The sequence below is a fragment of the Balaenoptera acutorostrata genome, chromosome 8 (genome assembly GCF_949987535.1).
Source record: "Balaenoptera acutorostrata chromosome 8, mBalAcu1.1, whole genome shotgun sequence".
NCBI lineage: Eukaryota > Metazoa > Chordata > Mammalia > Artiodactyla > Balaenopteridae > Balaenoptera > Balaenoptera acutorostrata.
In genome coordinates this window covers 75,118,645-75,133,249 of record NC_080071.1, presented here as the reverse complement: position 1 = coordinate 75,133,249, position 14,605 = coordinate 75,118,645, and the positions used below count along the sequence as shown (strand labels likewise).

Genomic DNA, 14,605 nt, shown 5'->3' with positions numbered 1-14,605 from the left:
AGGCTGAGTATATAGACTGTGAAGAGTGAGGGCTTTGGAACTGGGAGGTCTGGGTTCAGAGTCAGTCCTGTTGTGTAGACTCTGCACGCAGAAGGTCCCTGTGATCTGCCCTCCAGGCCTTCTCCTCCCCACAGGAAGCCAGAGCAGCTCAGAGCGGGGGCAGTTGGCCCGTTCTGCCCAGCCCATGGTCTCCACGTGAGCATTACAGAGCCCTGGACCAGAAGAGATGGGTGGAGGCTCAGAGGGCTGGGGCAGGCTGGCACTGCTGCCGAGGACTCCCCGGGGTGGGGCCGGGTGGTGGATGGAGGCTGAGGGGAGACCCTGGTCCTGATTGTCAGGCAGCTCCTAGAGCTCAGTCTGGGGAAGGGATCCCGGGGGATTTCCTGTGGGCTCATTTGCCTCCTGCCCGGTGGCCTATGGCTCAGGAATGGGGTTCTGGGGGCTGGCTGGGTGACGAGTAGGGCTGGGCTAGGTGGGGACAGAATGTGGCATCTTGACTTCCCTTGCAGAGCCATCCTCAGACTCCAGGTGGGCCCACCTAGGGGGCTGGGAGGCGCTGGCTGATACGACTCCCCAGCTCCTGCTCCGTTCCTGGACTCCGTCTTCTCTCAACCCTCCCAAGCTGCCTTGACCCTGAACTACACAGGGGGTTTCATCCACCTGGAAAGAAGTTTTGGCCTCAGTCTCTTGTCTCCCGGGCAGTAGGGGGAAAGTCTGGGCGTTTTTAGAAAGAGCACTACTGCCTTCAGCTCAGCCCACTTCCTTCCTCCATCCCTATCTTGGCCCAGTTCTCCTCCTAGATGCCAGAAAATTTCAGAGGTCATTCTGTCCACTCCCCTGTCTTCAGACATGAGCAGCTCACCCTCAGGTCCCGAGATGGGGTTGGGGCAGGTGTTTCCTATTCGGAGACCCACTGTCTAAACCTGGTCCATAGTCATCTCAGCACAGGCTTGTTTCCATGACCTTGACATTCATGTCCATGTCCATCTGTGTGAGTCAAGGGCCCCTCTAACCACATCACTGAGTTGGAAATGGAGCCCTGGAGACTGTGGTCAGGAGGTGGCCCTGGAATGGGAAGTTTCTCTCTCATTATGGGGGAGTCCGAGGAGCCCACGTTTCAGGATGCCTTTAGTAGGAAGTTGGTCTGCGCAAGGGAAGGATGGCACCAGGATGAGGGACAGGATCAGTCCACAGGTGTTTATTGACGGCTCGCTACACATACAGCACAGTCTCCGGCCCGAGGGCTAAGGCAACTCAGTTGCCTTAAAATGCTTTGAATCTGTTTCGGAGGCAGGTGGTGGGATAAGAATCACAAATAAAAATAAAACAAGAGTTGGGGAATTAGACATATTCCCACAATGAGATTATTCACACGCTGAGGACCAGATAAGTAGCTCAGACAGTAAGGCTTACTGGAGTTCTGAGGTGGGAGAGAGAGACCCCTTTGCTGGGGTGTTCAGGGAGGGCTTCATGGAAGAGGAGAGCTAGTAAGAAAAGAGGAGAAGCTGCTCCGCAAACAAAAGCCCGGATGTGGGAATAGCAAGGGGTCTGGATGGAAGAGAGTTTTGGGGCAAGGAAATTGAGGTCTGCAAGGGGGCAGGGCCAAAGGTGGGGATGGCCCTTGAAAGCCCACTGAAGCATGAAGACTCTGGCAGGCTTGGTATCCGGGGCTGCTGTGGTTTCACACAGCATGAAGTGTAGATACCCAAGATGGGGTTCCAACCCTTTTGTCCCCCTTAGTAGTAGTCAATGGCTTTGGTCCACTCATCTAATTTCTCTTTATTTGTAAAGTGGGGCTCAAAGGTAGTAATAGTACTTACCTCACTGGGTTCTTGTGAATAAATGAAGCGGCTGGTGTAGGCACACATGCCTGGCAGGTAGGAACAAGAGTCACTTACTCGTTCCTTGTTCCTTTTTGAGGGGTCGGTGACTGTCGGAGTTAGGGGCCTTAGTGAGGTTTGTCAAGCTGGATGGTTCTAGGACCAATAGGATTGTCTTTCATTTTCCAGACTCTGCCCCCCAAGCTTGGGGTCAGCACATTATGTCTGAGTCTTGGGTTGGCACCATCGGTGCTATCTCAGGAGGCCTTCTGCCCATCATGGCCACCAGCCCCAGGGAGAGAGCCAACCTGGGGATGTTTGCCCTGAGGCCTCATGCTGTTTTCTCCCTCTGCCCACAGCCCGTCAACACTGAAACTGCTCCAAAGAATGTAGTGGACACGGTGAGTGACAGCAGGTAGGGTGGGGTGAGCGCCTGGGGAGGCCGAGGAAGCATAAGGAAGATTGGGGGGAAAGTGAACAGATGTGTTTGAGGACACCCTTCTGGAGTAGATTTGGGGAACTTGGGGGAAGGATGGAGACATGGGTGGCATTGAAAGCTGGATATCGGACCATCCCCTTGTGTATTCGGAAATGGATTGCTGGGGAGGTAGGCAGCCGGGGAGGGAGAGGCCCGTGGTTAAATGTGGGCTTCTTTGTTAGATATGTAGAATGTGAGAAAGCCAGGCAGATCTTTCCAAACACGTCTTTCTGACTTAGCAGAGAGACAGACGATTTCCTCAAGGCTACGTGGAGGAGGAAGGAAAGGAAGTGGGTGGGTCATGTGGTGGGGAAACCGAGGCTGGCAGCTGAGAGACGTCTCCTGGCAATGGCCGGCACGGAGTGATGGGCTCAGAGATGGAGGACTTGGGTTCACCTCCCAACTCCTCCAAGGTTCTATTTGTGAGACTGTGGCAAGTCCTGAGCCTGTCTGTGCCTCAGTTTTCTCATCTGCAGAAATGGGAATAATAATATCTCCCCCAGGAGAGACACAAATGGCAGGGTATGGTTGGCTTTGAGGGGCTGTTAGTGGACAAAGAAATGCTACACAAACAGCCAAGCCCCTTCCCAGACCCTTGTGCCAAGCCCTCACCCCCACCACTGCCACACCCAGCAGATGAAAGACCTGATACCTTTCGATGACTTTCCTCGACTCCCCTCTCTGATTGCCTTTTCTTTGTCTCCAGGGAGAAGGAACCTTCCGGGGTGGAAACATACGGAGGAAAAGCCTTGAGGAAGATGTAAGTATTCGGAAGGGAAGGAGGAAGATGCCGCGAGTCCCTGGGACGCGGGGGACGGGGGAGGCGGACAATGCCTAACATCTGCTTGTTTGGTGGGCGTCCCTCGCAGCCTCCTCTGTAGAATTGCTCAGCTCAATTCCGGAGTGGGGAGAGGGGCTGGGAGGGTGAGCAGGCCCCACAACTTAGACACTGGGCCTTAGTCTTGGCTTCAGCCTCCAGCCCAGCTGGATCCAGAGTTGGTTTGCCCGTCACTGAGGCAGACAGTGCTGCAGGGTGGGGAGGGAGGGGAGCAGAGGCTGCTGTGCGAGGCCTCACTGGGTGGTGAGCAGTCACCAGGGCAACGGCCAGGGGAATGGGCAACACTGCAGCAAGAGGGACTAGGGGCAGAGATGAAGAGGGACTCCTGGGCTCTTGGAGGGTCATCAGCCCCTGGGGAATTGCAGGCTCTGCTTCTACGGAGGGAGAAGCCTTTGAAAATGGGCTAAATGCCATTGATTCGGGAGGGAGCTGGAAGATGGGCTGGTTGGTCTCACGGGCTCCTCCTGCCCTGTGGTTTTGGTGGAGGGCGATGGGCAAATTCCTTAAGTGGAAGGACCCCAGGGAAGGAAAGAGGGGCTCTCCTGGGACCCTGCTTTGAGCCGAACTCGTGCCTGGGCTTGTCCTCACACCACCCCAGGGGCAGATGCCCGGCAACGTCGGACCTTTCTCTTTTTTCCCTGCCCTTCTCTGACAATTTGCCCCTCTGCTGGCCTCTCCATCCTCGCCTGCCCTGATCTGCAGAGGAACAGGGAGTGGTTTTGGCGGTTGGCACGGGGGAGCTGTTGATGGCATGAGGCCCTATCATCTGACAGCTGCCTGACCCATGGCGGGGAGGGCCTCGGAGGGAGGTGCTGGGCTTCTGCAGGCAGCACACTTCTGTGGTGAGCCCACCACCTCTGTCACATTGCCCTGGGCCAGCCCCGCAAGGCCAGCCCGGCAAGGTGGAGGTGTCCCCCGGGCCGCACAGGGCCCCGCCAGGAAGAGCAGAAACATGCCTCTCAAATTAATGGGCAAGGCTCTGTTCAAGGTACGCACGGGTCCTATGGGCGTGGAGTACACATGCTGGGATGGACCCTTGTCTGAGTTTGTGATGTTTCTGGGGCTGGGGTACAGGGGAGAAAGTAATTTTTTTGTGTGCCTGCTACTAAAGATTAACTAGCTTAATGCACACAAAGCGTATACTATGCGCTCAATAAATGTTAACCATTCTTATTACTGTTATTTTGGCTAAGGGCCAGGAACTGGGCTGGGTATATATTTTTTTTGTGTGTGTGGCCGTGCTGTGCAGCATGTGGGATCTTAGTTCCTCCACTAGGGATCAAACCCATGCCCCCTGAAGTGGCAGCGTGGAGTCTTAACCACTGGACCACCAGGGAAGTCCCCATTGGCTGGGTATTTTTTGATCCCCGTGACATCCCGCTATGGCAGATGCTGTGACCCCATTTTATAGATGAGGAAACAGAGGCTTGGAGGGGCTCACTGACTCAATGAATGTCTTCTCCATCCCATCCTGGGACTGCTGCCTGTATCTGGTGTTTCCAGGACTCCCAACCCTTGGCCAGGGGACAGGGCGATGGTGTGTGAACCAAGCCTTTTAGCCAATGGTCTGGACACTCTTTTATAAGCCAAGTCCTAGAGCAGTTGTTCCCCACTACTCCAGCCTGGGCCAGACAGATCCTACAAGGTAAGGCTGCAGCAAGAGAGAGTGAAGTTAGACATCATGGAGAACTTTTTGATGCAAGGGTGTGTATGACCTTGGTCCTGGAGAAGAAAGAGGTTGCTGCTTAGTTGGAACGAGAGGTTTTTTAGGAGAAAGTTCTGTTGATCTGGGATGAAAGTGTGTGTGTCTGTGCGTGCCGGGGTGGGTAAGGGTGGTGTCTTGCCTGGATATGGGAGAAGGGACAAGATGAGTTTTGGTCTAGTTAGTTTAGTTAAAGGAGTTCATGAAAGGCTAAGCAAGTGAGCAGATTCCAGAATGGCATGAGTACTGCAAAGGAAGAGAGAAAACCTAATTTTTGAGGATCCCAGACGCCTGTCCCAGGTTGAGTGACCGCAGGGTCCCCTCCCCAGCCACTGGGTTCTCCTGCAGTCTGCCTTGGGTGAGGAGACCCGTTTCCGAAGCGGCACGGTCGCTGCTCTGGGCCTGCTGCTGGGATAATGTGCCTGTTTGTTGAGCTGTTTTCCTGTCTCTGGCCCGCAGCCCAGGACTCACAGGGCAGGAATGGCTGTTTTCCTCCAGCAGGGTTGGTGTGTTGCAGAGTTTGTGGATGATGTGCTGTGTCGCACTTTGTTTTGGAAAAATCCAGGCGGGTGGGCAGGAAGGAGAGAGGAAGGGGTGTGGCTGGAGGGGCTGGTGCGGAGGGGAGGGGGTGGCCACAGCCCCCAGAGGAGTCATGGGGTGGGGAAGGGCCCCTGACGTAGATTGGTCACCAATCTCTGCCTGCCTGACATGGCCCCTGGTGTTGCTTCCAGACCCTCCTCCCAACTGTGCCCCCTGGGGACTTGGGCTCCGGAAACAGCTTTTCTTTTGGTCCAGAGCTGTTGTGTTTGGTCTATGAACCTCAAAGGAAGGCAGGACTCTTCCCACACAGTCATTGCTCCAAACCAACCCCACCCAGGTCCTGGGGTTCCCACTCTTGCTGCATGGCGGGGAAGAAGAAGGCAAAAAACGGAGCCGAGGGTCATAGATCTTGAGCTGCCCTGGAGCATCTGAGCGGTGGTCCGCAGCTCCGCCTGTAGTGAGAACCAAAGGCAACAGAGTTGGCCGAATCTGCAGCAGGAAGGGTGAGGGTTAGATACCAGGAGGAACTGCCTGATAGTAAGAGTAGTAAGACGCTGTTTGAGGAAGGCTGTGGAATTTCCTTTCACAGTGTCCTTTAAGCAAAGGAGAGACTGTGTTGGTGATGATGATAGGGGAGAAATCTTGGCGCCTAGGGAGTTGGATCAAAAGTCCTATTATTGATCTATGTCTTGGGTGGAGCAGGGAAGAAGTTCAGAGCATGTGGGTAAAGGACTTTGACAGCCCCAGAGAGGAAAGGAATGGAATTACAGGCAGACAGCTTATTTTTCTTTATAAAATAAAGTCTTTAGAGTACTCTTTGTAAAGCCCTCTGGTAGTTTTTCCTGGAGTCTCTAAGTGGAGCAGGTATATCACACAAGACTATGCTGTACCCATTTTACAGATTGGTCAGTGAGACCAAGCGACTGCTTCTCACACTGGCTTCGTGGATGAGTATCTTCCTTCGTAGAATGTAAGCTCTCTGAGGTCAGGGACCTCATGCACAGCCGGTGGCCCTCAGTGAAGTTCACTGAATGAGAGAACGCACATGACGATGGGGAGCAGAGAGGACAGCCTCCCTCTTGAAAACGGCCTGTGTGATTAGGCAGCTGCCGAAGGTGCCCCGTCTCTAGCCCTGCATGTGGGAGGTCACTGTGTTTCTTGGAGCGTTAAGTTGTGTTGCTCACATGCTCTGCCCCCTCCCCCGACCCATTTCTGGTTCTCCGGTTCTCCCTGTGACTCATTCCACCAACCCTCGGACGTGTTACCTGTGCACGTCTGCTTTCTGCCAGTGAGTGTCACATGCCCCCAAACTTTGCAGAAAACAGGAAGCACCGTCAGTTAGAGGGCAGCCCAGTGATTCATCAGGGGATGACTGTCCAGCTGTTCGTCCCTGTCCTCTGTGCTGGGGTCACTTTCCAGGGCAGTTTCCTCCCCTGCCCCCCCCGCCCCCCCCCCCAAGCCCGGAGGAGCAGAGCCGGCTTGGACTTTGTCTTATCACCTCTGGAGGCAGTATGGCCAGACTCTGCTGGGGCCAAGTTTTTATTTATCTTTCCTGGTTTTTTGGGGTGGGGAGGCTGAGGAATGTGGAGTGTTGTAACATTGGGGAGGGGGGGTGGAGAAGCGAGCGGGAGCTGGCTCTCCTGCCCTGTCCATCCCTCTCGCCCCTGTGCCCGTGGCGGCTCCCGGCTACCCTCGGCTCCCCTCAGCTCCCCAGTCCCCCTGCCAAACCCGTCTCGGTATCCCGTTGTCTCTCTGAGCTCCCTGGGCCTGGCCCCGTGTTCCCGGCCACACCTCCAGCCTTGGCTATGGTTGTGGCTTCCAGTTGTTAGAAGCAGCTGTGGCAGCCTCCTCCAAACATGGCTGTGGATCAGTAGACGGAACCCGAGGGGCTATTTATAGCAGGGTGGCCCCGGGGCCTGGAGCAGGGCCTAGGGCCTGGGGAGATTCAGCGGCTCCTCATCAGGGACCAGCGAAACGGAGACGGATGAAGTGTTGGGTTTCTGCGTTCCTCTGAGTGGGTAGTTTTGGAACGGCCTGGTTTGGGTCTTGAAAACCAAACACAACTCAACCCCTCCTTACTGCCCCCGCCTTCGCACCCCGCACCTCCCCAAGCCTGACTCATGCAAACCCAAGTCCTCAGGGCCAGGAGAGCTGGGGAGACGGAGAAACTTTCCACCCTGACAGCCCCCTTGGCTGTTTCCTCCTCCTGCTGCCTCCGAGGCTGAGCTGTTCAGAGCTGGGCGGCGGCCCGGGCAGAGGGGACTCTGGCCGCAGCCTTCTTACGGGAGGCTGGGTGGAGAGTCCTCCTCTTAGCGGGGCTGCCCTGACTTTGGGCTCAGCTGGGAGCTGGGCCTCAGAGCCCACCCACCCCTGCCTCGTAGCGGGGCCTGGAGAGGGTTGAAGGGGGCTCCTCTTCTTGGGACCCCAGTGGTCCAGCCCGAAATCTGAGGGTGAATCCTGCTGGGCATCTGTTTCTCCTCTCCTTGGTGGATTGTGGTTCTGTCCCCTCCAAGAGGTAGATGCAACTTGGTGGTCAGGAAAGGCCAGTTCTGGGGAGGCTCAGGGATGTTTGGAAGGTGCCAATGGGCTCAGAGGGCTCTGGCTGGGCCTGGGAATGTGCAGGTTGGATGTCCGATTCTGCATCGAGCGAGGTGGCTGAAAGGATGGTGGCAGCTGGTGATGCAGGGTTTTGCTTTACTGTAGGGGTGACTGTTTGGCTGTATCGCTAACTACCTTTTTAATTGTACTTGATGTAATAATGGTAAGAGCGTCTAAGCGCCTTATATGCATAATTCCCTTTAATCTTCAAGCAATCCCATAAGGATTGTTCCATCTCACTGGTGACATTATAGAGGCTCAGGGCGTTGAGTAATGCAAGGCTGCCCAGCAGGATGCTGTGGGACTCTGATCCTGCGCTTTCATCACCGTGCTGTTGGGTTGCCCTGGGATGTTTTGGACACCGACTTGGGTCCATTTGCCTAATTTTGTACAAGTCGACAACCCTGGAGATGGGAATGGGTGAGGGGGGTAACAGACAATGGACAGTGGGACCTTAGGAGCATGATTTGCTGCCTAGCCCTGGTTGGTACACACCATGCCTGGCTGCTGCTTGTCTCAAAACTTTTGATTGCATGAGCCGGTGTTGCTGCTTTAAAGGAGGGGAATGTGGGCAGCTGGTGGTCAGAGGAGAAATGTTCAGAGCTGGACAGAGCGGGGCCGGCGCTCTCATCTTTCCTTCTTTCGTGGTTGCCATCTCTGTTCTCCACTCGGGGTCACTATTCTGATGTCCAGCGAATCCAGGTGAAATGCGTTTCCATCGGTTTAGTAACTGTTTTATTGAGTGTGTACTCAGCGCACATGGCACCGGCCCAGGCGTGGTGCATTTCTCAGCATTTGGCATTTCTCCCTTGCCCGGCGAAGGAAAGCCCTTCCCCTTGGGGGCTCGCAGGCACACTGGCGCGCTCGTGTGGGATTGGCATTGATCGCTTTTGGCTTTGAGTTGCTGTGTTGCTGGGCTTTAGGGTGCCTGGGCTGGAATGTTGGCAGAGGCAGGAGAAGGGAATCTGTGTTTCCCCGTGGCCCTGACTGCTCGCGTGGACAGCTGTCTGCTGTTCTCCTGCCATCCAGCCGGCCACCGCCCTAACGCTGCTTCTCTCCTCTCTTTCCCAGAGCTCCACCAGAGTCACGCCAAGTGTCCAGCCCCATCCCCAGCCCATCAGGTATGCCTGGGCTATGGGGGACGCGGTGGGTGCAGGCAGTGAGGTCACTGTGGGTGTTCCCAGCAAGTCATGCCTCTGGGTCTCCGAGACCAAAGTCACAAAGCACGTGATAGGGAGCACGGGCAGATGTGGAAGCCACAGCGAGAGGAGGCAGGTAGATGCCACTGGGAAACTCAAAAGTTTTAGCTTGACGCCAGTCCTTGAGCTGGATTCTTCATTTACCTGCATGATCTCATCTAGCCCTTGCAACAACCCTGCAAGGTAAGTATTTTATTCCCATTTGGCAGATGAAGAAACTGAGTCTCAGGGAGGTGAGGCGATTTGTTAAAGGTCACACAACCACTAAGAGGCAGCACTTGGGTTTTCATTCAGGACTGGCTGGCGCTGAGACCTGTGCTAGATCCCGTTCTTCTCCACGGGCAGAGGTTTCTGATGTTGGAGGGTTGGAGGGTCATTTATAAAAGGAAAGTGCTCTATCTGGCTGAGCTGGTGGGGGCTGGGGGAAGGGGATGCACAGGGGACTTGGTGCTTTGCTCATCCAGAGTCTCTTTGTCCTGGGTCCAGGTTCTCTGGGTTTTGGCTTTGGGCCCTTCCCTCTCTGACTCCCCCCTCACCCCTGAGGTTCCTGAGATGAGTGAGAATCTGGCCGCAGGGATATGGACCACCAGTCAGAGAGGGTCTGGTGTGTAGCTGAGGCTCCCAGTGGGTTGTAGTCCGGCTGCCGGCTGTCCACAGAGACTGGTGGGGCCCTTTAGAGGATCGCCTCCTCCCCTACAGATGAGAATCACCTTGGGGTGGGTGGGTGCAGAGTGCGATGCTGAGGTTGGCCAGGTGGTGGTGCTGTTCTGCCTTGAGTAGGAGCCCTGCCCCCAAAGGCTGCAGGACAAGGAAAGACCGGAACTCAGAGGCCAGATTCAAAGTGGGCTCCCAGCGCACTGGCCCCTCTGCCACTTGCACCCTGTCATTGCCATCACGGAGAAGCTGTATGTCACCCATGGCTCTCCTATTTCCAAGCCCCATCTACACAGTTGGGCTCGGAGCTAACTGTGGTGGAGATCTGTATTCTGTCCCGTTTCTTGGTGTCCCGGGGCTGTACCCCCCATGTCACCTCGTCACTTTGAAACACCCCATGGTATTCCTCCCGCTGCCCCTCCAGTCCCAACTTTACCCCGCAGAAGTGAAGGGTTATCAACATGAACCGTGAGTTGCCCACCTTGGGTAGAGAGGGGACGCAGGACCCTAGGAGGCTGGGGTGATGGGGTAAGAAGGGGAGGGTGTGAGGTGACCCCAGAAACTACAGGTGGGCTTCAGAATGGAATGCCAGTGTCCTGAGACCCATTTCCCCTTCCCATCAGCTCCCCAGTGGGCACCCTGGACCCTCCTTTGGAAGAACAGTTGGGTGAGGTGTAAAGGTGTGAGACCCCACCTCCCCTCACGTGGTGCCCAGCCCAGCGGGCTCCCCACCTCTCTGAGGAGCTCAGGTGGCACTGGGATGTCTGGGTATCACCTGCCCCTGCGGCAGCCCCCTCTGCTTCCTGAGCCCTTAGAAATCAGGGAGGTCACTGGTAGGAAGCAGCCCTGCGGGGCAGTGGGAGCTGCCGGAGGTGGGGAGAGAGCCAGGGAACAAAGGGCAGGAGTTGTCTTGCCTCTGGGGAGGGCTGGAATGTGTGCTGTGGTCTGGCTTACCTGGAGCCCAGGTGAGCATGTCACCTGAGCTGCCCCTACTCCTGAGGGGCCTCCCCGCCCACTCCACAGCTCAGAGCAAGGGGAGGGCAGCAGAAGGCTAGCTCCGGGATGTGAGAGGACCCAGTTCAGGCTCTCCTTCCTCTTCCGGAGCCGTCCGGGGATCCTTCGAGAAACTTCTGCCAGACCAGGCGGCCACAGTATATTAGGAGGCTGAGCTGGACTCCTGGGCCCTGGCTGGTTCCGGCCCTGGCTCTGACCTCTGACCTCTGGGATCACAGGTTGAAGGCAATGACGACAGGATTGATGAGCACCTAGGATTGGTGTCATCACTCTTTGGTTCTGAAATGGCCTGAGATCCTTGCCAGCTCCTGCCCAGCTCTGTTCTCCCCGACGCTCCCAGACTGGGCTTGTGGGCTGCACTGGCCTCGCCAGGGGAAGCCTCTGGCCTTGGCTCTGGGTCAGGGAGCAGCCAAGCCCCCTGGGTTAGATTTGGGGGCCACGTATAGTGTGTAGGGGGTGTAGCTCCCTGGACCTTGTCCTGGGGGCCTGGATTCTGATCAGGACCCGCCTCTGCCTGCTGTCTCCCCAGAAACATGAGTGTGAGCCGGACCACGGAGGACAGCTGTGAGCTGGACCTGGTGTATGTCACTGAGAGGATCATCGCCGTCTCCTTCCCCAGCACAGCCAATGAGGAGAACTTCCGGAGCAACCTCCGTGAGGTGGCCCAGATGCTCAAGTGCAAACATGGAGGCAACTACCTGGTGAGGATGGGGCCCCTTGCCCGCTGGTCCAGTGCCCCTGTCCTTTCTGCTTGCCACCTCCTCCTGCTGGTGTCTTGCCCCACCTGCCCCTGAGCCAGCTCTTCCTCTTCTCTCCCTTCACCTTCCCTTGGCCCTAAGGAGTGTCTCTGCAGCTGGGATGCAGCATCTGGAGCTAAGTCGTGTGTGTGTGTGTGTGTGTGTGTGTGCGTGCATGCGCTTGTCCATGTATGTGTGTGTGGTTTGTATGTATGTGTGTGTGGTTTGTATGTTTGTGTGTGTGTGTACGTGTGGGTACGCGCGTGTGCGTGTGGGTGTACGCACGTGTGTTGACCAGGAGGAGAGAAAAACAGTAAAAGCTCACATTACTGAGCCCTGGTGATGAGCCAGGCCCTGTTTTAACTCCTTTCCACAGATTTAACACCACGACAGTCCTAGGAAGCCAGTTTTTCGAGAACACAGAGAGGTGGGGTATTTGTCTAAGGTCACAGAGTCAGGAAGTGGCAGAGGTGTCATACTGTCAGTGCCTCTGAGCAGTCTTAGGGCAGAGTTGTGGCAGAGCGTGTCTTGAGAGACCTGGTGTTGCTGACACCGGAATCATACCTGGCACAGGAGGATCTCCTAACCAGTGTGGAGGAAGTCCCCTCCACGCCCCCACCATGGTCTCTAATGTCAGAAGGGCTGGCCTGGGGGACTGGATCTATCCTGGCCCCAGAGGAGCGCTCAGGCCCGCTTTACAGGGAGGTACTTGTGGGCTGGACCCACAGATTGGACATACCATCATGAGGGGCTGCCCTGGGAGGTCTGAGCAGAGGTGGGGTGTAGGGGCTGTATTAGGTCCCTAGGGCTGCTGTAACAAATTACCACAAATTAGGTGGCTTAAAACAACAAAATTAATTTTTTCACAGTCTGGAAGCTAGAAGTCCAAATCAAGGTGTCAGTGGGGCCATGCTCCCTCTGAATCCCGCAGGGGAGAATCCTGCCTTGCCTCTTCCTATCTTCTGGTGGCTCCCGGCAGTCTAGTGGCTCCTTGGCTTGTAGTGGCCTTGCTCTAGTCTCTACTTCTGTCATCATGTGACCTTCCTTCTTTCCTGTGTCTGTGTGTCCTCTCCTCTTCTTATAAGGACACCAGTCATTGGATTTGGGGCCCACCCTGAATCCAGGATGATCTCATCTCCAGATCCTTGACTACTTACATCAGCAAAGGACCTATTTCCAAATAAAGTCACATTCTGAAGTTCCGCGTGGATGTGAATTTTTGTGGGATACTTTTCAGCCCTCTACAGAGACCCATGCATCAGCTATGTTGGGCATTGTTAAGAGTCTGGCTTTAAACATCAGAATGTTCTGGGTTGGAATGCTGCTCTGCTCTCACCAACTATCTGATCTTGGCACTTAGCCTCATTAAGCCTTAGGATCCCCATCTGTAAAATGGGTCTACTTACCTCTATGGTTGTGGAGAGAATTAAGGCAGGTGGTAGATGTAAAGTCCTTAGTGCGGCCTGGCAGGCTGTGGGCACTGTAACACTGAAGTGTTAGCCATTGTTAACGGCATAAAGTGTGTTCCTTTGAGGCCTCAAGAGTGGACCAGAAGCCATCTAAGATCCTGCCCTATTTCAGGAGCCCAGGAATCCAGAGGTTGGGGGGATTCCCGTGGGATGTGGTCAGGTGTTGGGGGGTGTCTGCTGGGAGAGGGGTGTCAGGGGTCTGAGAGGGCCCACCCAGCACAGATTGCACCCTCCTATGGAGGGCGTCCGACCACAGAGCAGTTACATCTTCGTGCGGTGAGCTTCTGAAGTCGACACGTGAAGAGGAAACCAGAGATGGCCAAATGCTTATCGTTTGACACTCCTGGATTTCCATTCAGTGTGGAGAGATGCCCACCTTGGGGGTGGCATGTGGGACCTGAGACAGGTTCTGTCCCCTTCTCATCTTCAGTTCAGGGTGTCCGCTCATCCAGGGGAGTGGCTGGGTGTCTACATACTTGTTTCTCTCTCCCTCTTTATCCTGAGTACCTGTAGTTGAGTTCCTGTCTATCAGTGTGTATCTGGTAGGACTCCGTGTATGGTCAGGTAGGTAGAATTTCCAGCAGGGAAGAGAGAGCGAGAGCGAGAGAGAGAGAGAGAGAGAGAGAAAGGGCCAACCTTCTCATAGTCTCTTCCTTTTCCTCCTTCTAGCTTTTCAACCTCTCTGAGCGGAGACCTGACATCACGAAGCTCCACGCCAAGGTGAGTCCATTGCTGTTTGGGGTGGGGAGGGATTCTCCCTGCCTGGAAGAGGGAACAGGGGGGCTCCCTTCCTCTGAGGTTCCCACATTAGAATCTTGGGGGAAAGTGCTATGACAGTTTGCAAAGCCTATTCAAACTTACAGTGCCACCTTCTATTTGGAAAATAGAAAATAATATCTTTATTGTTTCTGTAATATGAATTACAGAAAGCAAAGCTCAATACAGTGATTTCCACCAAGGTCTGCCACCTGTGGTGCACACAGTGTCTCTGGGGTGGGGCTGGAGCTGTGAGATTTTCAGTCTTATTGAAAAGTATTCTGGATTTAAACCAGCTGGGAATCACCACTGTAGACCTTCCTACAACCAACTTTCTTTCACTTGCTGTTCAGTGCGCTGTGTGTGGGCTTTGTGTGCCCATCTGCTCCGGCCCCTGGATTCTGGTGCCTGTCGCTGTGTGACCTTGAGTGGGTGGCAGACTTCTCTGGGCCTCAGTTGCCACCTCTGAAAGTGGACGGGCTGGATTAGATGTGCTCTCTGGGCCCTTCCGAGCACAGATTTTCTTTTACTTTAAAGTTTTGTGAGTTAAGAAAAGTTTGAAGGAGCCTGATGACTGCTACTCAGATCTGCTCTCTGTCCCGCTCAGGCCTCCTTCGGCTGGCCTGAAAACTTGATGGTTTGTGTGTCCAGGGCCTGGAAAAGAGCCGTGAACAGGCTTCACCTTTCCTTCTTCCTCCCTGAGCCAGGCCTCAGGGTTATCTGTGGGAGGAGAGCTGGGGAACAATGCTGGAGGCTCCCAGCACATTTTAAGGTCAAAGTCATATGGAAGGGACCTGGGG

At 55.2% G+C, this 14,605-nt stretch overlaps 1 protein-coding gene across 9 annotated transcripts in view; it reads left to right on the top strand.

Annotated features, from left to right (window-relative positions):
• TNS1 (tensin 1) overlaps window positions 1-14,605 on the top strand; it is a 207,413-nt gene that overhangs the window by 102,776 nt on the left and 90,032 nt on the right. For 8 of the 9 annotated variants that reach the window (XM_028167912.2, XM_057551606.1, XM_028167910.2 and 5 more), the window contains 5 exons: window positions 2,180-2,221; window positions 3,005-3,058; window positions 9,048-9,097; window positions 11,373-11,544; window positions 13,719-13,769. In XM_028167912.2, coding sequence (XP_028023713.2) covers window positions 2,180-2,221; window positions 3,005-3,058; window positions 9,048-9,097; window positions 11,373-11,544; window positions 13,719-13,769 — 369 coding nt within the window. Of the gene's footprint in view, window positions 1-2,179; window positions 2,222-3,004; window positions 3,059-3,999; window positions 4,125-9,047; window positions 9,098-11,372; window positions 11,545-13,718; window positions 13,770-14,605 lie in introns of those variants that run through there. The other variant, XM_007187896.3, reaches the window with a different exon arrangement.